At 38.8% G+C, this 26,789-nt stretch overlaps 1 protein-coding gene across 1 annotated transcript in view; it reads right to left on the bottom strand.

The window, feature by feature from the left end:
- Nucleotides 1-26,789, bottom strand: part of rxfp1 (relaxin family peptide receptor 1) — a 152,376-nt gene that overhangs the window by 104,141 nt on the left and 21,446 nt on the right. The window contains exon 2 of the mRNA XM_022684392.2: nucleotides 26,430-26,579. Within this exon, the coding sequence (XP_022540113.2) occupies nucleotides 26,430-26,579 (150 nt within the window). The remainder of the gene's footprint in view (nucleotides 1-26,429; nucleotides 26,580-26,789) is intronic.

Raw genomic sequence — 26,789 nt, 5'->3', positions numbered from 1 at the left:
TGGGTATTTGAAAAATGCAGCAGGACTATTTTCAGTAGAATTCTGAATTTACAGAATACAACAACACAGACTATTTCAAGGCACTCAAGGTATCTGTAACATACAAATGTTTAACACTGGTTATACAGCTCTGAAAAAAATAAAACTTCACTTTCTGAATCAGTTTCTCTGATTTTGCTATTTATATGTATATGTTTGAATAAAATTAATATTCTTTATTTTTTATTCTATTATTTTTTTTTTTGTTCCAAATTCCAAATACAAATATTGTTATTTAGAGAATGTATGCATTTATTTTCCAGAAAATGAGAAATGGCTGAAATAACAAAAAAAGATGCAGAGCTTTCAGACCTCAAATAATGCAAAGAAAACAAGTTCATATTCATAAAGTTTTAAGAGTTCAGAAAACAATATTTGGTGGAATAACCCTGTTTTTAATCACAGTTTTCATGAATCTTGGCATGTTCTCCTCCACCAGTCTTACACACTGCTTTTGGATAATTTTATGCCACTCCTGGTGCAAATAATATTCAAGCAGGTTAGCTTGGTTTGATGGCTTGTGATCATCCATCTTCCTCTTGATTATATTTCCAGAGGTTTTCAATTTGGTAAAATCAAAGAAACTCTTATTATTTTTTAGAGCTGTATGATGCACAGTTTTATTTATATTAGATTTTCACTGTACGATAGCTAGCATACACTGTAAAAATGATTCTGGCTCAAAGTAAATAATACTTAAACATTTATATGAAATGCAAACAATTAAATTACTTTAGGGTTGTTTCTAAATATGTTTTATGTTCATTGAATGTATACTTTGCATTATAAACTGAACTAAGAAAGCTTATCAAAATAAACTTATTTTTTTTCAGAGTTCAGAGCAACACTGGTGAACTAAGTTGACACAACTTTGAATCAGTTTAAACCAATGAAGTTTTAGTTCAGATTTTTTGCAGAAAAAAACATATGATTGGCAAGTAAGTAACATTAAATACTTATTTTCTCCTATATCAAAACTTTGTATTTACTTGGCAAATAACTATATATAATATATAAATAACTAATAATGTTGAAAACATGAATAGTAGTTAGATAGATAGTTATATAGCCCTAGATAGTTACTTTTGTTTTTTGTTTGAGTTTCTGGTGAGCTGGAAAGGTTGTTATTGGGCTAAATAGCTAAATGCCAGCATGGAGACTCGGTGTGCGGATAAGGACTAGTGATGATATTGCTAATTTGGCTAGCTGTCTAGACTGGAGAGGCAGTATGTTAGCAGGCTAAATGCTAGCATAGAGACTGTGTGTGCATAAGGACTAGGTATGATATAGCTAACCTAGCCAGCTGTCTGCAGTTTGTTAGCAGGCTAAATGCTAGGGTGGAGACTCAGTGTGTGCATAAGGACTAGGGATGATGTAGCATGCAAATCTGTGCCATCTTTGTCAAAACCTGGCTGGTTGGCTGGCTGAGCAACTAGTTGATTTCTAATTCTATTATTTCCATTTAGATTTTTTAATTAATTTACTTACATTCTTACTTATATACTTACTTATTAGTGCTTAGATCTGAAATCCATTTTAAGCCTCAATTTTTTTTTGCTCGTTTTATTTGTGTTGCAAAAATCATAGAGCCATATACAGCATGTCCCCCTACTGTTTGAAATATACAATTTTACTGTAGAACTGACTTTTTTTTTGGACATATAAGCTTTTTTATGTGATAGTGCCATTTTTTTTCATAACCCTCTGAGCTCGATGAATGTATGGATTCATGTGTTCGTTTATGTTTTGTGTGAAACTCACTGACCAATGGAAATCACTAAGAACATACTTCATCATACACTATGACTGTGTAATGACTTTATTTATTTATAATGTACTTTCTTTCTCTGCAAAACCCAAGTATGCCTGAGCCTAAAGTCATGAAATGATGGACAAATATTTTCCTTGAGGATTTCCTGGTAGAAAGCAGAAGTCATGGATCCATTAGTTACAGCAAGTTGTCCAGGTCCTAAAGCAGCCCTGGACCATCACACTACCACCACCATGTTTTACATTTAGTATGATGTTCTTTTTCTGAAATTATCTGTCAGTTCTAAACCAGAAACCATAACAGGACACTTTTTGTCTCGTTAGTCCATAGATAAGTTTTCCAAAGTCCTGGGAATCATCAAGGTGTTTTTTGGCAATTGTGAGATGGGCCTTTGTGTTCTTTTTGCTCTGCTGTGTTTTGTTTTTGCCTTGGAACTCTGATATCATTTTGTACCAGTCTCTTTCTTACTATTGAATATTATTGAACACTGACTTTAACTGAGGCAAGTGAGACCTGCAGATCTTTATATGTTGTTCTGGATTCTTTGTGACCTCCTGGATGAGTTGTCCATGCCCTTTTAGAGTCATTTCTGTAGGTCACTCCTGGGAAGGTTCACCATTGTTGCCTTTTTTTTCCATTTGTGGACAATGGCCACCACTTAATGTGGTCCATTAAAGTGCTGAAACACTTAAAAACTGCTTTTTGTATTTACTTAAGTTATATATGAGTCTGTAATTAAAGATTATTTGGATTTATGACAAAAAAAAATCTGAAGTGGGCAAAACTTTTTTAAGGCAATGTATTTTGACAGGAACTAGGCAATTACAGTTGCTAATTTGATTTTACATAAGCAAAACACACATACAGAATCCACACAGAGCGTGACTGTGTCTCTCTATGACTCAGACTTTATCATCTGATGGAGCTCTTGAGGTTCAAAGGCTCCGTTGTAAAAAATGACAAATAGCTTCCTTTGTAGCAGAACCCACATTCAACAAAACAGCCATGTTTCATGCTTCCATCCATATCTCCCTCACGATGAAAGAAACAGAGAATGACTGAGGGCAGGTGGTCCCCTACATCACTATCTCTCTGAGGGTCAGGGGTTTATCCCAATCCTCATTATTCATCAACCCCTGCCTCTTTCCTTCATCACTCTCTTTCAAAGGAACTCCACCCCTCCATCCTCCCATCATCCTCCACACACGCTTCATCAAGTGCGTAGCTTAAGCCCCATTCCCAGTGTATTAGTTTATCAGGGGGGTGTCTGTAATATATACCTTCATGTATTATCAGTGATAAAAATCTTACATATAGAAGGTAATAATACATCTCTGCAGGATGTCAGGGAATCAGGAGGTCATACAATTAGGCCACCATTTTTTTTTTTATGATTTGGGCTCTGTATGGCCCCGTACTATATTTGAAATAAAACAAATGAGATGCAATTATACTAATAATTCAAATATCTAAGTTGTACAACTTTAGAATAAGACTACCTTTATAACGGGTTTATAAATGGTTTACAATTAGTTTATTAATAGTTACTAATTAGGTTGTAAATGCCTTAATCATTAATAACCAGTTATAACACATACACAGAAAGGGCAACAATATAGATGGCTGTGGGTTCACTATTTGACAAACAACAGGTCATTGTTGCCCTTTCTACGTATGTGTTATAACTGATTATACAACAGTTAGTTCTGACCTCACAATCTGATTGGTTGAGAAGTGTTCTAGCCGTGCTGATATATGTGATAACATCAAGGCCTTCTCACACTAAACTTGTATCACTCCGCTGACGCGTTGCCGAGAAACGGCGTATACACACAGAACACCCGCAGCAGCGTTAGCTTAGCACAGGCTAGCGCTCAGCCGCGGCACGCTCGCCTGCAGCCCGCAGCGCTGACTCATCTTTCGTGGAAAAAAAGGGAAAGAAAATCGCTTGGCTAATGCCGTCTGACAGCCAGAACGCTAACCAGCCAGGCTAGGCTAAGCTATGCTAAGCTAATGCTGAGCTAAAGCAAGCTACGCTAACCTAACCACAGTCCAGCCGGCTAGCTAAAACCAACACCTCCCACCAAAACAGGCAGAAATGCTCAAAAAATTTTTTACGCTCCTAACGTTACCATCTTCACTTATTCCCAAGTTTGATTTCGTGGTGTTAGTCTGTATAAACCATACACCGTTTTGTAGTTTCAGTTCTGTGAAGGCACAGACCATATTAAAGCATATTCAAACTGAATTTCTTAAAGTTCTTTGATTTATTTTCTAAATTCATTTTGTAAAACTGTTGTATAAAAGCAAAAGAACACTCAAGGTTGTGTGTTATCACGAATAACATCACGGCTGTGATGATCTACGGCTATGACCGAATCACAGCCGTGTAGTGGATTAACCAGAGGATTTCTTCATTGCTTCATTGCACACACACACTACCCCCACTTTACGGCCTATAAGGAAACTTCGAACCCAGAACACTCTAAAAAAACCTTGGAGTAATCTTTTTTTCAAACAACCTTAAATTTCAAAATGACATTTACTGACTATTTCTTCACTCAGCCTCGCTCAAGAGCCCTAAATGCGAGTTTAGGGTAAAATTCTGTTTACATTCCTCCAAGTCATAAACCTCGGAGTTAATGTAAACATTTGGAACATTTGCAACACCATCACTAGGACGGGACTGCGGACTTAAGAGAGTGTCAAAACTTAATTAATGCCTTGGAAATTGTTAATTCACCAAATGTTGTACCAATTTAGGGGTTTGTGCCTAGTTATTTCTGCAATCACTTAGAAATAAGATTAATGAAATTAAGAGAAATGTTCTAAGCTTGGAAATTCCATTGACCGTTTGTAAGTGAGACTCTCTGCTCTCTGTTCACCAACCTCCCCCACCGTCGTAAATTCCGATGCCAGCCGCTTATCTAAGCACTCAGCAAAGGGGAGGAATTTCTCACTAAGAAGATTTTGCTTAAAATACATATATATTGACTATCTAAAAAAGGTGTTTTATAGAATGTTTACTAAATAATGGTATATGTGTCTGGTATATGGTATATGTGTTTGGATGTGTCCTGATTGAATTCTCCTACACATTCAAGTCTGAATCAACAAGGTTTAATTAGCATTTGATAATATAGCTTTATTTGGTTATCAGTGGTTTAATCATGTATTATCTTTTAAGTGATTTAATTGGGTTTAAATAATAACATGACTCTTGATCTCTTTCTGACAGAGTACCATCCATCATTGTATTCCTAAGATTATCTTGAGTATTACAAAACTGTTTGTGGGCAAAATATATATATATTACATTTATTGTGATTCAATTGTAAGATTGTGTTTCCTGAATTTATCATCACAAACTGATATGCTGAAAAATGTATTTTGATCCACTGTTTAGTTGAGTTTTCTTTTGGTTGGGTCTATTAGAAAAATAGACCACTAGCTGATGCATGCTGACCATGTGAGGGGGGGGGGGGTTTATGGCCCTTTGTGAATCCCCACCAAAGTTTGAAATTGCTCCTAGACCAATCAAAACACAGACATTTGGGCCACAGGGCCAATCATAGCTCAGGGGCCAAACAGGCCACAGAGACTAATAGTTAAACTGGGCAGACACAGTTCAGTTTCCAGTTTAGAGTTGCCAGTAGAGTTTAGGGAGTTCAGTTCGGAGGAGTTGGAGAAGATGAGTTGAGGAAAACAGTTAGAGGAGAGAGGTTAGGGAGCCCAGAGATGGAGAAAGGATAGACTGTTAGTTTAGTCATCTTAAGTTAGTTTTCTTAGACTAGTGCATTTAATCTTCAAGTATATTAATATTAGCTATCCTAGTTAAAATATCTAAGGTTATTTTACAATCTACGAAGCCAAGCATTATTCCATCTAAGTTTAGCTAAAGTACAGCTGAAAAGGAGATCCGCCAGATCCAACCCAGAAACCTGCGGTCCGGAGGCCACCAGCAAGCCAGCTGAGAGTGGGGATTTACCCTGTGGGTTCTAATGGGGCTCCGTGCTGACACAGGAAGTCAAACACCCTGCAGACAGGCTCACGTGATCCTTTTTCGGGGTGAAGCATCAGACGACCAACCCAGGCGGACGTCACCAAGGCCCACTTCAACAACTCAGAGTAAGGCAGAGCTGGGTTTAATCTTTCGGCAGATGGTGTTCTGTTGGTCATGGTCTGGGTCGGGTCTTTAATAGAGCGTCTTTAGTATAGATGACTCATTTTGAGTGGCTTGGTTGGAAATAAGAATTGGTTTCGTAGACTTAAAATGCCTTAGACCCTTATTTAGAAATACTCACTTAATAGTTATATTAATCTTTATTCCTTTCATATCAGCATTATAACGTGTTTGTTCTTTTATTTCTCATTTATCATTCTACACTATGATTTGATAGCTAATGGCTACATTTATGACTTTTTAATGAATTATTTACTCATATCTGTGTGATTTAATAAATACTTTTATTTTACAAAACCTGTCATTTCAGTGTGTTTTTCTGGATAACTTGGTTATGAAAATTTCTGTCACCTGTAGAAACCACACCCTGAGATGTCTTGTGTTATTAATTAATTTGATTAATTAATTAATTAATTAATTAATCTAATTAAATTAATTTAATAACTGGCGCCCAATAAAAAAATTATTTCAACATCTCAATTAGCACCAGGTATTAAACCACTGAGCCGCTACATAATTTGGCGCGCCAACGTGGGGCAGGATTATTATTGGCTCTCCGCCGCGAGACCAGAATATACACATTTCATAACCAGTTCCAGAAAATAGCGCTGTAAGTTGCAGAATAAAGTGTATTTTGTTTTTATTATTAAATGCGTTAGCTGCTGGCTAGCTGGCCTAGCTGGAGTTAACTGCATAAACCCAGCGTGTTAGAAACACACGCACAGGTTCTACACGTGCTTTTGTTTACAATTCAGGACTGGCCAGTCCCCCGCTGTGTGTGCGCGTCGCGCGCACGGTCCCCTGTGTGTCTGTATAACGTGTACAGTTGTGTGTGTGGTACGTGAGCGCTCTTGAAAACATTACTCTTATTTGTAAAATAAGCTTGGTTGACACACCGCCGTGTGTGGGCAACCTTAAACCCGGGTGTATATACATGTATATACGTGTGTACTTACATAAAGTTCGAACTGTTTCCGGTAAAATAGACATATTTTGCCAGTGTTGATCTGATAAGGCCTTCGCGCAGGTCTGAGTCGCGGATCTCCGGCTCATTGACTCCGCGCTCCAGTTAAAACTGCCGGTTTTTGCGCGAAATCCGTAAAATCCTGCAGTACTGGACACTTCCACGTGCGTAAAAGAGTAGCTAACTTTTACGTAACACCACCCTGAGTGGCAGGAAGTTTATTGTGTGCGTGATTAAACTAACCACGCCAGGATGTAAATCCTCTTTGCTCATCTTGTGAAGTGTGTTGCTGCTGTGTTAAACTTTCGGACAGCCGTGTCCTTCTCCTCTGCTATTCACAGTCGACTGAGTCAGTCAAATCTGCTGACCAGGTCCCAGACCCAAGGGGCGGTCCTTAACGTGGCATCATCAGTGGGCGTGACCACTCCCACCAGTCGGCCTCTGCCACCATCTGGTGGACAGCCTGACTATTTACACTCAAACTCAAAGGGTGTTTTACTACCCCTCACCACTAGGGGGGGTACACTGCCACATCGCCATCTGGTGTTTGATTTGGTTAACTGCATACAGTGCAGAAAGGTGCATTTCATTTGTTTGACCACCAGAGGGAGCCACTTAGCCATATAGCTGTGTCGCCACCTGGTGTTGTATTTGTGTAATTGCTATCATCCTGTAGAGTGCATTTAGAGTTTCTGTCGCCAGAGGGTGCCAATTTCAAACAAACTTTTTGTTAAGTTAATAAAGGGAATTTGCATTGTGGTTGGGTTAAATGGTTTGTAAATAAGTAAACAAATAACTGCATTCATTTAATCGGTTAATATTAAATAGTTAAATTTAAGTTTCAGGTCTGCTCTCTCAAACATTACTCTTTATGTTACATTGAACCAAGCTAAATAGCTATCTCCATTGAGTAACTAATCACAACATAAAATAATTAACTGGTCATTTTAATCAATTTGATTAAGTAAAGTTAATTAAATTTTTGTTAATTAATTATTTTCAATTTAATTCAACCATCTTCAAATAAATCAAGATTAATTATTGATCGATTAAGATCAATTATTAATAACTAATTGAAATTAATTAATTGATTAACCATAAAAAAAAAAAAAAAAAAAAACTTATCCAGTTATCAGTTACTCAACCATATACCCAGCACACCTGTGCTTAATACATAGTTAAATTCTCCCATCCTGTACATAGTTAATAACTATACCCATATTTAGATTTAGACATTGTGTATAGTGCCCTACAGTTATTAAACTGTTCACTAGCATCACTGACAACAAATCTAACTATTCTTTTAAAATTAATCTACTAATTGTAACCTTAGGTCGCCCCCTTTTAACAGATGTTCTTCTTATAAAAGGCACAATGCTAATTGACTCGAACATAAAATAAACTTGTTTGTCATCAAAATTGTTTGATTCCACGTGCTTTACGTAAATCAAAATGTGTGTCACTGAAAAAGCTCTTTTAGAGCTTACAGCTGGTTTACCCCCAGGACTTACCGTCCCAGTCCAACAAACGGACAGTGGGGGTCTCCATGCACTAATTGCCAAAAGCCTCAATGAGTGTGTATCTAAAATCCTTGAGGGCAAGCAACAAGTGGATCCGATTTCCCTAATACTGTGGAAACAACTGCTGTTGTCACAGGATCAACTTGCTGCTTCCTCCAAAACCATTCAAAATCTCCAAGCAGAGATTGTGACTTTAAATGATAGAGTTGCAGACCTAGAGAACAAAACTGTACAGTCTGAAATGAACCAAAGAGACCTCAAAACCGAAGTGCAGCTGCTTCAAAAGGAAGCCAACATAGCTACCCAACTTGCAGCTCAGTCACAGGAAAAACTAAAACATGCTATTGCAAAACAGGTTGAGCTAGAAACTGAATTAGCACATGCTAACAATGCAGTAAAATTAACTCGAGACCAAACAGAGTTAACATTTGAGCTGATGATGGAGGGAGACTCCCCCATCAATCCAGCTGGTAAATCAGGAACCCCTGGGGTTCCGGATCTTAAGCAACAACCATCCACAAATACATTCCCTCTAGTCTCCCTTAAAGGTGCTGAAGCGCCAGTAGAACCAAGGTTCACTCAGCGTTCCCAGCCATATGGGACCTCTGTGCTACCTCAAGCACCCTCTGATAGAGATTTGGACAAAATTGCGCGTAACATCCCACGCTTTGAACCAGAACCGGACGGTTCCAATGATGTCCACCAGTATCTTCGCGACATTGACTTCTTCTTACGCCGTTTCCCCAAGGCCACGGTAGATGATAAAATCTACCTCATTAAGGTGTCCTCTAGCCGGGAAGTTGGACGTTTCATTGAGCGCCAACCACCCCAGGTTAAGAGAGATTATCCTGCTCTTTGCAAGGCTTTAGAGAATGAGTTCTCCAACCTCCTTGCTCAAACCGGCCTTGCTGCAGCTCTTGCAATTAAGCAGAGCCGCCAGGAAACACCCCTACAGTACTATCACCGCCTCAGGCTAGCTTATTTCGGCTATAGAAATGAGCCTGGAATGGAGGAAGAGGAAGTTTTCAAAACATTGTTCGTGAGAAACCTCCATCCCTCCACCAGTCGCTCTTTTGGAGTCGCAGCCTGCCCTCGTACACTAACAAGCCGGCAGCTGCGTGATTTGGCTCTCAGAGGATTTGCTAAGTTCCAACAAAACATTAATAAAAAATCAGAGTCAAATGACATCCTGATAATTAATGAGCAGTCCTCCCACGTCAAGCAAAAAGGGGCACACAAGGCTCCAATGCCACCTAAGACCCAGTTAAACCACAAAAACAAGAGAGTGTTCCACTCTTGGCGTCGCTCGTCCCTACATTGGGCCAAGCAAAGTGACCAAAAGCCCTCCTATCGAAGGAAAGGTAGGATAAAACGCAGTTGGAATGGCAAACACTCACAGCACCATGCTCGAGCACAGAGCTCCAGCAAACTTCAATCTCCGCTCAGGAGAAAGAGCCCAAAGCACCACAAACGTTGGTGTCCACCTAAAGGGCACAAGCATGAGACATATCCAACTAACCTGAGCACTAAAGACGGCAGTCTGCTCAGACAATTTCGTAACGAAATACGCAAGCAGGACAATGCTGAATCTGAATTCTTGCCAATTGTCCATGCTCCAGATCAACCTGCTTGGGGGGGTGCGAAATCCATCCACTCCAATGCAGCCTTGGTTGTACAGCCAGACGCTGAAGACAACCACACTGAGGAAGCTCCTTCCCTCAGCCTGGAGGATCCACCACCTAAACAATTCTTGGGTTTCTTAACCGAGAAAGGGACAACACCAAAATTCTATCTAGCCACCCGGCTGGAAGATGTGTTCGGGTATGAAGCTCTTTTGGACACGGGGTCAGACATTTCTTTGATGTCAAATTCACTTTTTGACCAGGTGAGGGCGACAGCCCGCCGAAACAACAAAGAGATACCTCTGAAAAAGTGTGCTCTTCACCTTCAACCATATTCGCACACTGGTATCACTCTGCATTCTGCAGCCCTGGCGCACGTTGCCATCGGTCCAATGAGCCTCACCCATCCAATTCACATTTCTCCATTGGAGAACGTCCCATTGCTCTTTGGCAAAGACCTCCTTGACCGGTTCAAACCATTGATTGACTTTCAGCATCGTAGAATCTGGGCACAGGTTTGCGAACCCCTGCCCTGTCCTAAGGCACAGGATAGAGTTCAATGCTATCATGTTGCTAGCAACATTGAGCCACACAAGCTCATTGAACCTTCAAATTCCACAGGAATCAATGAGAAGCTCATTGTCAGGGTTCTGAAACCACCATCCTCAGAATCCCCTACCATGATTCTAAAACAAAACACCTGTTCATGGGCATTGACTCCCTCTACGGCTGTAGATGAGTACAACCCAAAAGCTGGAAAGTCATTCACTCTTAACACAACGGTCAACGGTGAAATCTTTGTTCCATGGGCTGACAAGTCAGCTGTTCACAGAACACCTGCAGGTTCCTTGCCACGGACTAACTGTGATCCTCTGTTCGTGCACCAAAAGGATTGTTCTCTTCTTGTTCCTGCACCAGTGGTTCCAGACAAACACAGTCCCTTGGATTCTTATGAAGGTAAAAACATTCCCACCATCTACACAGATGGATGTGCTTTTCGGAATGCTCAAATCAAATGGAAAGTTGACATGACAATTGGTGCATGTGACAACACTTCTTTCAGAACACTGGCATTTCACCTTGATCCACTTGCCACTTACTGTGCGTCTTTCAGGATGCTCAAGGGCCTGTTTGTTTATGCCCCAGATACACACGCTTCATCTTCATTCGTGGTGCCTCAGCGCCATGAGGGGGAGAGCCTAGCCCAGGCCCTCGATCACCCATGGGTGGACCACAAAATGATGGGGGAAACACACCGAGCATTCCCACAATTGACATATCTGCCACTTGTTGGAAAAAGGCTAGTGTGTTTTCAGCCCCAATCTTCAGAAGATCTGTGTGGTATATGGCCAATTCCACAAATGGATTGGGTCGAAAGACTCATGAAATTTGTCCGAAGGAACAAACATCTCATCACTGTGGCAGGTGCATTTGCCAGATGGGGGGGACGTCCCCCAGACCCTATTGAAATGGCTCAGGCCACAACTTTTTCGCTGAACCACACTTTCTCAGGTGTTGGTATATCTCACCGTTCTAGCGGTGAACTGCGGAAACACCCAAAACTGGGAAAAAGCACGCTTGGATACCAACCATTGTGCTACACTGCTGACAAGCTACTGGTGAGGTCCCAGCACAGCACTGGCAAAACAATTCGCGAGCTCAGGTCTCATTGGTTTGGTCCTCAGGCAAAGGCAGACAAACTGCCTCGCATCTGGAACCAAATCCCGCATCGTCAGTGTTTTATTAAACTGATTCTCAAACAAGTTCACTGTAACCCAATTAAACTATGCAAAAGCCTCATGGGACAAGTCGGGACCAATAATGCCCTAGGTTAAATCATAATACTGGGCCAAATACTTAGACACACTGAGTGTTCATTGTCCACCATTTTCTGGCCTGACGCAATTGTTAAATTGAGAACGTACCACACATTCATTGTCTGGAACTCACCTATCCGAGTAGCATAACCCACAACAAATTGGATATTTTGTTAAACCTAGAGTTTGAATCACCATTTCAAACCATTAGCATAGCAGTATAATAAATACGTGGAGAAAGGGGGGTGCCAATTTTTTTTTTTTTCTTCTCCTCTCTTCAGGTGCCCAAAACATATTTTGTTTCCCTTCTGACTACGTTTGTTCCGCTATATTGTTCTCAATTGTTGACTAAGTAGTGGCTAATTATTGAAGCATACCTTATGGGTAGGTTGTCTTGATAAAGTTATAAAGGAACAAATAGCTAGCAAACTATTTGTGACCCTTTCATATGCTTGTTGCCACCCTATCACATTAAATTAACTATTTTATTCAGAACCAAAAGCCAATAGCTACAACAAAAAAAAAAAAACTGATCATCAGAGAAATTGTATATCCATTAGACCAAAAACTCTGTCAGCGACCTTGTAGTAGATTGTCTTAAGAAAGCATGACCAACAAGACACCAATTGCATGAAAGATGTACCCTAACGTGCTCTGTCTACAGAAATCCACGTTGACATCGACCGATGACCCAACGTCCAGTGGCCCATCGATCGATGGGGGGGGGGAATGTAGTGGATTAACCAGAGGATTTCTTCATTGCTTCATTGCACACACACACTACCCCCACTTTACGGCCTATAAGGAAACTTCGAACCCAGAACACTCTAAAAAAACCTTGGAGTAATCTTTTTTTCAAACAACCTTAAATTTCAAAATGACATTTACTGACTATTTCTTCACTCAGCCTCGCTCAAGAGCCCTAAATGCGAGTTTAGGGTAAAATTCTGTTTACATTCCTCCAAGTCATAAACCTCGGAGTTAATGTAAACATTTGGAACATTTGCAACACCATCACTAGGACGGGACTGCGGACTTAAGAGAGTGTCAAAACTTAATTAATGCCTTGGAAATTGTTAATTCACCAAATGTTGTACCAATTTAGGGGTTTGTGCCTAGTTATTTCTGCAATCACTTAGAAATAAGATTAATGAAATTAAGAGAAATGTTCTAAGCTTGGAAATTCCATTGACCGTTTGTAAGTGAGACTCTCTGCTCTCTGTTCACCAACCTCCCCCACCGTCGTAAATTCCGATGCCAGCCGCTTATCTAAGCACTCAGCAAAGGGGAGGAATTTCTCACTAAGAAGATTTTGCTTAAAATACATATATATTGACTATCTAAAAAAGGTGTTTTATAGAATGTTTACTAAATAATGGTATATGTGTCTGGTATATGGTATATGTGTTTGGATGTGTCCTGATTGAATTCTCCTACACATTCAAGTCTGAATCAACAAGGTTTAATTAGCATTTGATAATATAGCTTTATTTGGTTATCAGTGGTTTAATCATGTATTATCTTTTAAGTGATTTAATTGGGTTTAAATAATAACATGACTCTTGATCTCTTTCTGACAGAGTACCATCCATCATTGTATTCCTAAGATTATCTTGAGTATTACAAAACTGTTTGTGGGCAAAATATATATATATTACATTTATTGTGATTCAATTGTAAGATTGTGTTTCCTGAATTTATCATCACAAACTGATATGCTGAAAAATGTATTTTGATCCACTGTTTAGTTGAGTTTTCTTTTGGTTGGGTCTATTAGAAAAATAGACCACTAGCTGATGCATGCTGACCATGTGAGGGGGGGGGTTTATGGCCCTTTGTGAATCCCCACCAAAGTTTGAAATTGCTCCTAGACCAATCAAAACACAGACATTTGGGCCACAGGGCCAATCATAGCTCAGGGGCCAAACAGGCCACAGAGACTAATAGTTAAACTGGGCAGACACAGTTCAGTTTCCAGTTTAGAGTTGCCAGTAGAGTTTAGGGAGTTCAGTTCGGAGGAGTTGGAGAAGATGAGTTGAGGAAAACAGTTAGAGGAGAGAGGTTAGGGAGCCCAGAGATGGAGAAAGGATAGACTGTTAGTTTAGTCATCTTAAGTTAGTTTTCTTAGACTAGTGCATTTAATCTTCAAGTATATTAATATTAGCTATCCTAGTTAAAATATCTAAGGTTATTTTACAATCTACGAAGCCAAGCATTATTCCATCTAAGTTTAGCTAAAGTACAGCTGAAAAGGAGATCCGCCAGATCCAACCCAGAAACCTGCGGTCCGGAGGCCACCAGCAAGCCAGCTGAGAGTGGGGATTTACCCTGTGGGTTCTAATGGGGCTCCGTGCTGACACAGGAAGTCAAACACCCTGCAGACAGGCTCACGTGATCCTTTTTCGGGGTGAAGCATCAGACGACCAACCCAGGCGGACGTCACCAAGGCCCACTTCAACAACTCAGAGTAAGGCAGAGCTGGGTTTAATCTTTCGGCAGATGGTGTTCTGTTGGTCATGGTCTGGGTCGGGTCTTTAATAGAGCGTCTTTAGTATAGATGACTCATTTTGAGTGGCTTGGTTGGAAATAAGAATTGGTTTCGTAGACTTAAAATGCCTTAGACCCTTATTTAGAAATACTCACTTAATAGTTATATTAATCTTTATTCCTTTCATATCAGCATTATAACGTGTTTGTTCTTTTATTTCTCATTTATCATTCTACACTATGATTTGATAGCTAATGGCTACATTTATGACTTTTTAATGAATTATTTACTCATATCTGTGTGATTTAATAAATACTTTTATTTTACAAAACCTGTCATTTCAGTGTGTTTTTCTGGATAACTTGGTTATGAAAATTTCTGTCACCTGTAGAAACCACACCCTGAGATGTCTTGTGTTATTAATTAATTTGATTAATTAATTAATTAATTAATTAATCTAATTAAATTAATTTAATAACTGGCGCCCAATAAAAAAATTATTTCAACATCTCAATTAGCACCAGGTATTAAACCACTGAGCCGCTACAGCCGTGATGTTATTTGTGATAACACACTCCCTCTCGTGTTCTATTGCTTAATTATTAATGATTTTTAAGGCATTTACAACCTAATTAGTAACTGTAACGGTTACTCAAAGTCAAAAGCACTGAAATTAAATAACAGCTTAAATACCATCTAGGTTCGTAAGGATGGAGACAGTGAGCAAAGCCAGCACTAAGTCTGTAGTGAAAAGGTGTAGATTTATTACAAACAAATATATAATTTGGCCGGTCAAAATAAAAATTGAGAGCTCTCTAAAAAATATATATATATAAAGAGTCTTAAATGAAAATGTGGGCCCACAACTACTCGGGTAGTATTATTGTGTTCGTGTTCTTATCTGTATCCAATGTTAAGATGAATTGTTCGCAATCAAAAGGTTCCTAGGTGGTAGCTGATCAGCTTAAGTTCGTTGTGTACGTAGAGAAGCCTTCCAGGATCTGCAGTACATAACAGCAGTACGATACATCAATATTAAAATATATCTGTGCTCTCCACGTTTCCCAACTATCACAAAATCAGAGAATATATATATGCACTTTTCATCACACAACACGATATTACGATAAACTAACTCAATTAACTCTATATGAACTGAGTCATAGCTCAACATTAAATGTACAAAATACAAAATCCCAACAACATACTCCGATTGGTTTTTATCAGAAAACAGCATAATATTCACTCTTATTATTTACTTTATAGTCAGTGAGATTCACCATATTGAAAACCATGCGGTCTGCTCCTTCTTACTCACCGGAGCTCTTGAAACTCAGGAAAATATAAACCATCCACTCGTCTGAAGCAACAAAAACAACTTAAAACAGCTCAGCAAAGTTGTATAGAAATTGTGTGAAAAGGTCACCAATAAATCCATAATTCCTGGTATTTGCTTATTTAGGAGTATTTTATTTTTTTCAGTAACACAGATGCTGTGAAGAATCATAGATATTTTTCTTGTGATTAGTGATGGGAGTAACAGCGTTGAAATAAACTGCGTTACTTTTTTCAGTAACGAGTGATGTAACTAATTACTCTGACTGTAACTATATTGCCGTTACATTTCCGACACCCCATTACTGCACGTTACTTTAGCCGCTCAATTCATCTTTTTTTTTTTACTTTGCGCATACAGACAAAGGCGCAAGAGTGTGGGTGTGTGCGCGTTGTGTGTGTGAGTCACAAGGGAGAGGAGTATGAGATAACTGCTTAAGCAATGATTGGCTAAGGTATTCATCAGGCTTATAAAACACGCTCTGAGAAGGTGGGGAGTTGGGGGTTACTGGGGCAAGTAACACAAAAGTAACGCAATAGTTACTTTTACTGGTAACGAATTACTTTTGTAGTGGAGTAACTCAGTTAGTTACTCAGTTACTTTTTTGGAGAATTAAGTAGTAACTATTACTAATTACTTTTTCAAAATAATGTGCCCAACACTGCTTTTGATATACAGAGAATTGAAGAATCACAGTATTGTGATATAATGGTTACTGTTGGCCCAATCTCAGATCCATTACCTCAACATTTTTTCAAGGGCAAAAGCTGCCTGGAAAAACACAAAAATGTGTATCTGGATGAGACTAAAATTAGAAGTCCCCACTGAGTCCAGGGAAAAACAGCAGGTAGTTTAACCTGATATTTTCTTAGAGGACGAGAGGCAAAAACAGAGACATGGGGGATCCAGGCAGAAATAATATCACAGCTCCTGTGAAAGTCAGAATCACACCAGCTCCTCTTGTAAATGTAATCCTGTCTGAATAGAGCTTTACTGTTTAGGGCACTCCATCTTTTATAGACTATATTTTTTGGCAGAAGACTTTCAGAGGAACTGCACTCGTCCTTCAATCGGCTCCAAAAATCACACCGCAGATTCCTCTCAGACTCCAAAGTGACCTTTCAGGTGCTGTGAGGAAACGTGATAGTGTTGACCGTGAAGCGTAAAAGCTGATAAGCAGAGGGAGGGTGAATCTAAAGGGATTTGGAATGCCATTAACGTCCACTGCGTCGCTCTTTCCCTGTTCTTACTCGTCCCGCTCTCACTGATAAACGTCCTGCGATTATGTAGGCGTTGACATTTCCCCCCACGCTGACCTTTCGCACTTGGCTGCTGACACGGGGGCTAATCATCTGTGTAACGAGAAAGAGGTTTTGCGGAGACGTTTGGCAAGCTGATATGGGACATTACATAGTATATATACTATACTGTTATATTTCTGAATTTCTGCACAAGTTTGATCTAAAACTTAATCAAGTCCTAAATGTAAAAGACAACCAAATAAAACATATTACATACATTTAGAGCAAATAATTTAACGGACAGTTCTGGTGGAAACAGGAGAGTTGAGGTGCCCATCGAATTCTGCCGTGATTTGAGCATGTCATTTCATGTTTTTTGGATACGCTCCGGGTTAGCACCTGAACATCCCTTTCAGACAGCTTCCTTTTACAGCATCCACAGTTAATCCTGTTGGATGTGGTTCGTCCTTCTTGGTGGTACGCTGACATTGCCCTGGATACCGTGGTTCTTGATACATCACAAAGACTTGCTGTCTTGGTCACAGATGAGCCAGCAAGATGTGCACCAACAATTTGTCCCCTTTTGAACTCTGGTATGTCACACATAATGTTGTGTGCATTGCAATATTTTGATCAAAACTGTGCTGCTCTTACCCTGCTAATTGAACCTTCACACTCTGCTCTTACTGGTGCAATGTGCAATTAATGAAGATTGGCCACCAGGCTGCTCCAATTTAGCCATGAAACCTCCCACACTAAAATGACAGGTGTTTCAGTTTCATTGTCCAACCCAGCCATGTGAACCTTTCAAACTTTCAGTATCTGGTTAAGCTAAACATTTGCGTTAATTAATAAGTAGTCCTGCACATCACTTTGGGAGAATTTAGCCCATTCCCTCAAACAAAACCGCTTCAGCTCTGTTATGTTGGTGAGTTTACCTCCCAACATTTCACATTTCACAAAATTTCTATTGGATTAAGACCAGCACTTTGATTTGTTCCACACCATTCCACACCATTTAATTCATTATTCTTTACTATTCTTCAGTGGAATAGTAATATTAGTAATATTGTGTGCTGTTAGCTTGGGTAGTTGTCTTGTTGCATGATCCCACATTCTCTTAAAATTTAAGCTCACAAAACCCAAATTTTCCACTTTTCCCTTCAGAGATTGCAAGTATAATTCAAAACTAATAGTTTAATCATTGATGGCATGCCCTACTAGCCCAGATGAAGCAAAACTGGTCCACACTAAAATCTCTATTTTGGTCTCAAACATCCGAAAAGTACGTGGTCGGATCCGATTTCTGATCACATGATCAGATCAGGGACATCCCTAAACTGATGGTTAAAAGCATCATTTTTTTTATCCAAAAAATTAATCCTCAGTGTGAAAGTTTTTTTATATATTTTAATTCCTACTTTATCTCAATTTAGCTAAGCCAATTGTCTCACCCATTCAGCTGCTACTCAGATTTATATCCTGCATCACTAGTGATCCCACAACACAAGCGGTGAAGACTAGCACATGTCTCCTCCAATACATGTGAATTCAGCCACCACCTCTTTTTGAACTGTTGCTGATGCAACAGTGCTGAGTAGCATCACAGAGCGATTGGAAGAAAGCGCAGAGACTTGGTTCCGATACATCAGCTCACAGAGGCCTTGTGCTGATTGACATCACCCTAGGAGTGATGAAGGGGAAGGAGCACCATCTACCCACCCAGAGAAGGCAAGGCCAATTGTGCTCTCTCAGGGCTCTGGCAGCTGATGGCAAGCTGCATGACCGGGATTCGAACCAGGTGAACCAGGTGTATCCATATTTAACACTGAGCACAAATTGTTGATCCTGTTGAATACAGAAAACTGCGTTCTTCAGTGTTCCTCAGCCGGATGCTTCCTCACAGTGTCGTCTCTGTAATTGCTGGAATGCTGTTGGGTCTGCAGGAACGCAGCACTCTTGAAGTTCTGAAAGATCTGAGCGACTCTCCAGTTTGCTCTCACACTGTGGCACCATGCTGCTCTACTCAACTCGCCTGAAGTGTGGCGGGTATTTATAGTCAGCATGTCATTACTAAAAAATATATTCAGGTGCATTGTGGGTTCTTTTAATCCATGGGCGGGGAACGAGGGGCCGGAGCATAAGGACAGTCACCAGCATTTGCTTCTTTGCTCTCAAACAAAAAAATCCTAAAATACACTAGATGTACAAAAATTAGACACCCCTTCTAAATTATAAATATATTGAGTTGCTTTAAAGGAGAAATCTGGTGTAAAATGGACTTGGGGTGTAGTGAACAGTGTTGGGCACGTTACTTTAAAAAAGTAATTCGTTATAGTTAGTTACTTCTCCAAAAAAGTAACTAACTGAGTTACTCCACTGTAAAAGTAACTAGTTACCAGTAAAAGTAACTATTGCATTACTTTTGTGTTACTCGCCCCAGTAACCCCCACCCCCCACCTTCTTAGAGCATGTTTCATAGGCCAGACGAATAGAGTGCTCGACAGCAAAGACAAGTACCTGCATAAAGCTTTGTCCATGACAATTTTTCGTTCACTCGACGTGCACATTTTTACCTTTGACCTCAGTGAGTTTGAAATAGTGTCGGTATTTCCAGCTAGAAAAGGCTGTTTTGCCACTGGAGTCCTCCTCACTCGCCATCTCTCGCTATGTGCTGTAAACACCTGCCACTATGAATGCACTCTAAACACTCACCCACCTCTTTTCTCTGATTGGCTGAAGACGTAATCTTACTATACCTTAGACCAGTGGTTCCCAACCTTTTTCTTCAGGGACCCATATTTTTACCATTGTAAGCTTTGGTGACCCAACATATCCCCCCCCCCCCCCCAAATGTAAAAGATGTAAGTGTATAATTGGGTTGGGGTGGGGGGGGTTAGAAATGACAAATAAAAACTGACATTTACTATAGATGAATAAAATAAACACGTAAAAAAGGAAAAATTGATACATAAAACATAAAGAATTTTTATCTTATGAAGAAAAAAATAATTAGATCAATAAAATAATACAACTATTTAAAATGAATAAAAAATTATTTATATAAAATAAAAACAAACAAACAAAAAAAAAGAATAATATCAGTTTCAGTTTCAGTTTCAAATCAGTAAAACAGCTCACCAAAACCTCAACCTGTCCAAATATTGGACAATAATTGATTAACTTTACAGGCCCTCACTCATTTTCATTTATTTAACTAAACTGAGTTTTATATTCTTATATTATTATATTATTATATTCAGCCTCGCGCTGAATTCAGCTCTGCGCTGCCGGAGAGAGCGCCCGCGCGCGCGCCAGAGAGAGAGAGAGAGAGAGACAGAGAGAGCGCAGCGCAGCGCGGCGAATTTTGCTTACCCTAGACTATATATAGTATTAAAATTAAACCCCTTAAAATCAAGAGGGCTTCGCGACCCATCGTGGATCTTTGGCGACCCATAGGTTGGGTCGCGACCCATAGGTTGGGAACCACTGCCTTAGACAATCATTGCGGTAATCTCAACCTCCCCTCCATTGTGACTCAACGTACACACACCCACTTGCACCTTTGTCTGTATGCGCGAAGTTAAAAAAAAGTTTATTGAGCGGCTAAAGTAACGTGCAGTAACGGGGTGTCGGAAATGATAACGGCGTTATAGTAACAGTCAAAGTTATTAGTTAGATTACTCGTTACGTTCAAATTTCAACGCCGTTACTCCCAACACTGGTAGTGAAACATGATAACAAGTACAAACTTTTGTCGAATGGCCCACTTCTATTCACCCTAGCATTCCAAAATACAGCGCATTTAGCTGATGCTTCCAACAGGCTTCCAATGCTAGTGATAGGGGCATAGCATGCCAAACGTGACATACCAAACACACCAAATCATACAACTTCCTGGCCCCATTAAGGCTGTTATTGAATGCATTTAAATCCTCACAGCAAACAACTAACAGCAGACAACCACATTCACCATCTGTGTTTAACACAAATCGAATCTCCCAACAATGGCAGCTAAGTGAACCTTAGTGTTGAATCCACAAGCTATTCTTCAATAATCCAGTGTTCTTACCCCTGAGCCACCACTGGCCAATACTCAAAAATCTAGTTCGGACAGTAGATACAGTTATTCCAATAATAGTAGGATGAACTATTGCTACTTAATACCCTTGATATAGTAAGAAACTTGGAATGAGCAAATCTCCCAGTACTTTTGTCCAAATAGTGCATTACTTTCATAGTTTGTGTCTGTGAAAACCCCATCAGTCGTTAGAGGATAATAAGGATTAAGATTAATAACTGAATAATAAGCCCTGAATTCAGAGTTTGGCTTCCTGAGCTTCTTTGTCTGTTCACCTCCCGAGGCGTGATATCCATAAACAATGCAAAATGACTGCATTATTATTATTAAGTTACAGTGTGAGGAATAGACGTCTGGAGGCTGGAACATTGAGGGATTAAGGATGTGTTTGGAAGCTCCAGATATAATTTCATAACATTATCTTATGAAATATGGCCGGCGTCATTATTAAGTGTTGTTTTAAATGTCAGTGTATTAGTGAGATATGCCGGGGATGTGTTGCTGGAGCTTGAGCTAATGGCAGGATATAATGCACAAATACCAGGTTTAAGGTTATGTTTACACTTCACTTGCATTAATTAAATGAAATATAGCATTTAATATCACTTATAACGCTCTGTATTATTTTAACGTCTCTTCATAAGCTGGCTACTGTATATTTTAGCTAAAAGAGTTGAGCTGTACAGCACTAGGATAGTAATGTAAGCTGAGGTTGCTCAGCAAGCTATATGCGAGTTGAGTAGCACTGCTGTGGTAAATTTATGACAAAAATTGCACTTCTTAACCCTCCTGTTATGTTCATTTGTCAGAATCAGCAGTGGTGTTCCTGGTTCATACTGACCCGTCACATGTTTAATTATCAAAAAAGATATATGAAAAAAATTCTAACAAGCAGTGTAAATATGTCATTACTAATTCCATTGCTAATTATTATCAATAAAATTAATATTTAGTGCAATAGTGTTCCTTATATCTAACAGATAATTATTTAATTAGGATAATTCACTCTTTTTCACTTTTTCATTAAAAAAATACATGTTCACCCTTTTTTAATGTTTCACTACTTTTAACTTTTAAAGGACCAACATATAAAACAATAGTTTTACATAACATTGAAACATAAAATTGCGTTTTTTTTTTTAGTTTAGTTTTTGCAGGGGGTGGTTGCAAATATGTGAGATGAACCAGTTTCATATTATATGTTGATTACACTTATTAAGGCAAGCAGAAAAAGTTTCATACTGAAAAAAAATACTTTTAACTACTTTTTTTTTTGTTTATCTTCAAACTTCAAAACGGGTCAATTTGACCAGTAACATAAAAGGAGGGTAAAGTAACTATAGAACTGCTCAGGTAGCTAGTTATGTAGATAAATGTGTGCCTGGAACAGCATACCTGAGGTAAATGTATGATTAGAATAGCACTACTACAGTAGATTTTGAGTCAGCTGAATTGAGTTAGAGATGGTGTTGCTGGAGCTTCAGCTAATGTAGACATATTGTGGGATTCTGAATGGCAGGATAATAAGCCTCAGTCTCTGTCGCTGAAGACATGTTAGCAGTAGGAGCTTATTGTGTAACTGAACACTGCAATAAAAAAAAGAAGTCCAAAAGTAACCTCTAACAACCAGCACAGACTGACAGCCAGAGCAAGTCCATTCAGTTCATAGAAAGCAGGAGGAAATACACATCAGGAAATGATGGATAAGAGCTTTGTGGAGACTGACAGCATAAAAAATAGGAGTAAAGAGCACAAAACAGAAATGTAGTACACATACAAGAAGCCCAATGCACAAAAGTTTCATTTTGATGGAGCAAAATGAAAAAATAAACTTTACTTTATGATGTCCATTGTAATTGACACAGGATCTGAAAGGGTTAATAGTAAAAAAGTCAAAAAGTAAAAGCCATCCAAACTATGAAGAAAAAAATGTGTTACACTAACACTAAGTTTTGCACATCTTGGCTGAATTTTCTCAGCCAGCTTTAAAAGAATGTCTTAAATGACTTTCAGTTAATAACTGTGCTGAACTTGTCAAGAGTTAATTACTTGAATTTCTTGCCTCTTAATGTGTTTGAGAGCATCAGTTTGTAAAGGTGTAAAGAGGTAGAGTTTGTATACAGTGATTAGCTCTATTTGAGAAATGTTCTAATCCATATTATAAGAGGCAATATTACTAAACTAAGTAAAGATAACAATACTAAAGATCAGTTAGTCCAAAAACTTTTCTTTGAACTGTAAAAGCATCCACAACTGCAGTCGCAAAGACCATTAAAACGTTATGATGAAACTGGCTCTCATCAGGACCGCTTCAGAAAAGGAAGACCAAGAGTTCCCTCTGTTGCACAGGATAAGTTCATCAGAGTTTTCAGCCTGTGATCTTTTTTATTACTTTTCCTTTACCTTTAAGACAAAAACACTTTAGTTTTACTTTTTGGATTTTGGACTTGGAATTTGCCACCTCTGAAGTCTAGTTTATTGTTTTTTCAGAGTACAGGAGTCCCTTCCCCAACTCAAATCCAGCAGAGAAGCAACAGGAGAGAGATTACTCAATCGAAATGACCAGCATTAGTCTTTTCATCAGTCAATAATGCTCTCATGAAGGAATCTTCAGCTACAGATGATAACCAGCAGAGACCGAGCGACAGCCAGAGAGAAAAGAGAATTAGAAAATGAACTGAACTCAGTGGAGAAGAGAAAGAGAGAGAAATCAAAGGACAAAAAGACAATACAGAGACAATGTAGGGCAGGGTGATACGGAGAAAAAATGATATCTCAATATTCTGTAGCTATATATAATATGGGCCATTACAACGAATAGTGCCAAAATGCCATTTGCTTGTTGTAACTCTTCCAAATTAAACTTATAATTTTTTATCTTTGTTCAACTCTGAAACTAATAACACACATATTTAACTATTCAAAACATGTACTGTCAAAACTCAGGCAGCTTTACTTAATATTTGACATGGTTTCCAATCTGAAGATGGTTACAAAACTTATGTGACATTTAAAAAGCGTGTTTAAAAGCAAGTCCACTAATTCCTTTGATTTTCTCTCAAGAAAGTCTTTATTTTAAAGAAATGTTTGACTCTATGTTCAAATAATTGATATTTATGACAAAAAAAAAAACACTCCTGCTAATGGCACTCCTTCCTGTTACTAGAACTCACTCCTGTTACTAGAAATTATTCTTGTCTTCTTATATTGTTAGTAACAGAAATGAAAGTAACAGGAATGAAAAAACATGAAAAATAGCTTAATGGTGGCTATACTAATAGCATTAGGAGACTGAGCACATTCTATTGATTTTCCCAAATTTTGTATTTTAAAAATAAACAAATAAGATTGAAGAATTAATGTAGGTAACAGGGGTGAGTGTTGTGATTGACCTCCTCAGTCATAGCTACAATAAGATCAAATATACAGAAAAACAAATGAGGGAACTTAATGTTGTTCTCCAACTGATGTCACTTCCTGTTGTAGATGTGACTTGTAGAATGTTCCAGATGTTTTAGATGTTGTAATGTGTATTTTAAAATGTGTATTTTAACTTAAATATTATGGATTTATTATGAAAAAAATATTATAGCACAGATCACACAACGATGCAACGTTGTTGCACACAACAATCTCTAAAGGCTTTTAACATTAAATTTAATTTAATAAAAATTATATTTCATGTTAAAGTTTATCGTTAGAGAGTGGGGACAGATAACAAATGCTGTTTTTTCAGGGTTCTAAGTAGTTTTTTATTATTGTTTTTAATTACATATCTTGCTTTTGCAATTAGGCCAATGTACAAGACACTATGCTAAGTAATAAAAAGTATTTTAAAGTTATTTTGTGTGCACATTTATACATGTAAGTTCCTGGACACAGAAATGGCACAGATTTGGCAGAATATGCTATATATACATATGTATATATAGGATATATGTCTTGATTTTTTTTCACCCCTTAAGGTAATAACAAAAAGACACTTCTGAGGCAAAGCTGTTCCATATTTTATACAGGCACTTTTATCATTCAGTGCCAAATCCTGTATATTAGTAGCCTATTAGTTCTAGCATTTTTTAATTAATCAACGACTGAATGTTTTTTTTTGCTTTTTTTTGCTTTAAGTGTCCTAAAAACTAAAAAAAAAAACACAAAAAATTACAGTGTGCCTTTGGAAAAAGTGTATCTAAAGTGCTTAAATACGTATATAAAAAGTGCAGTTTTTATTTTCTATAAATCTTGGATGAAATGCTGTCAGGTCTATTCTCGTACACGTATGAAGGATCTGATTGGTGAGATTAGTGAGATTAGTGTTCAGTTGGTGGCGTTTCACACTGAGCTGTTTATTAGTGCTATGCTCTCAGAATATATGAGACATGTTGGTTCCATCACTGTTTGTGTGTTTAGAGCTCGCCATCTGAATGAGCTCCGTACCTCTATTGTGTGTGCGCCACACTTAAATCTGCACAGATCTGATTGGCTGAGGAGCATCTTTGGTGATATTTACAAGCATGTGATTGGTCTGTGAGTTTTCTGCACCACAAATCTCTGCCACCTAAAATAAACCCTGTCGAAATTAAATACTTCTCAATAGTTCACTAGCTAGTGGGGTTGCACGATATTGGAAACATTTTACATTGCAAATTTTCTTTTTTCGACAATATATATTGTGATATTAAACAATGCAGGGCTCATGACTTCACCAGCGCACTATCTCGCGTCTGGACCGATCAAGAGCTGAGTCATTGCCTCTCAAACCCGGAGGAAATCAGCAAAACAACAGTTATCAGCCCCTAATTAGGCATTTAAATGGCTTTTTAAAAGGTAAATAAGAGCATTTTTCTTGGATTAAAAGCCTAAATTTGGCTGTAACTGGAAATATCTGTGCAAAACTGAGGTGCACAGCTTTCGACACCTGTGTTAACAAGCACGTGCCCAACCATGTGGATGGAGGAAATGCGGCTACCTTGTGTTTACTCCTCCCCACCCCTCATGCTCCCCCTCCCACTTCTCAGGCAGCAGCAGCCTCTCCCTCACACAGACACATAGACAGCGCTGTGTATCTACTTCTTATGTCATGAATCAAAACATTGCAACATGACGTGTTTAATTTAATTGCACGTCCGTCGATGTCACTATTGCGCATGCACACATTGTGAAGACGATGCTTAAACGATATATTGTGCAGCCCTAGCAGCCAGTATAGTTTACTAAGCAGCTCCTCTTCTATACCTTCTCTCATATGTTTCTCGTATGAAAATATATCGATATTATTATAAAATTTCCATATTTTGACCATCCATAAGACAAACCCATTAAAACACAATCAGACAGAGGAATAAACAGGATAAAGAGCTTCAGACTGACCGCAGTTTTCCTCGTCCGCCTGGTTCCCGCAGTCGTCCACACCGTTACAGTGCAGGAGCTGAGGCAGGCAGGTGCTCAGGTTACCGCAGGGGAAATATCCCAGAGGGCAATGGGAGTTCTCCTCCGACACATTATACATCGTCAGAGCCACTGTGAGCGGGAGAGAGAGAAAGAGAGAGAGAGAGAGAGAGAGAGAGAGAGAGAGAGAGAGAGAGATAAAGAAGTGCACTGCATTCAACATGTGCTGTACAAAACTCTACAAAGCTCTGGAAAAAATGAAGAGACCACTTCAGTTTCTGAATCAGTTTCTCTGATTTTGCTATTTATAAGTAAATGTTTGAGTAAAATGAGCATTGTTGT

This window comes from Astyanax mexicanus, chromosome 10, assembly GCF_023375975.1.
Source record: "Astyanax mexicanus isolate ESR-SI-001 chromosome 10, AstMex3_surface, whole genome shotgun sequence".
Taxonomy (NCBI): Eukaryota; Metazoa; Chordata; class Actinopteri; order Characiformes; family Acestrorhamphidae; genus Astyanax; species Astyanax mexicanus.
The sequence above is the reverse complement of the archived record's forward strand: the minus strand, read 5'-3'. Positions and strand labels throughout refer to the sequence as shown.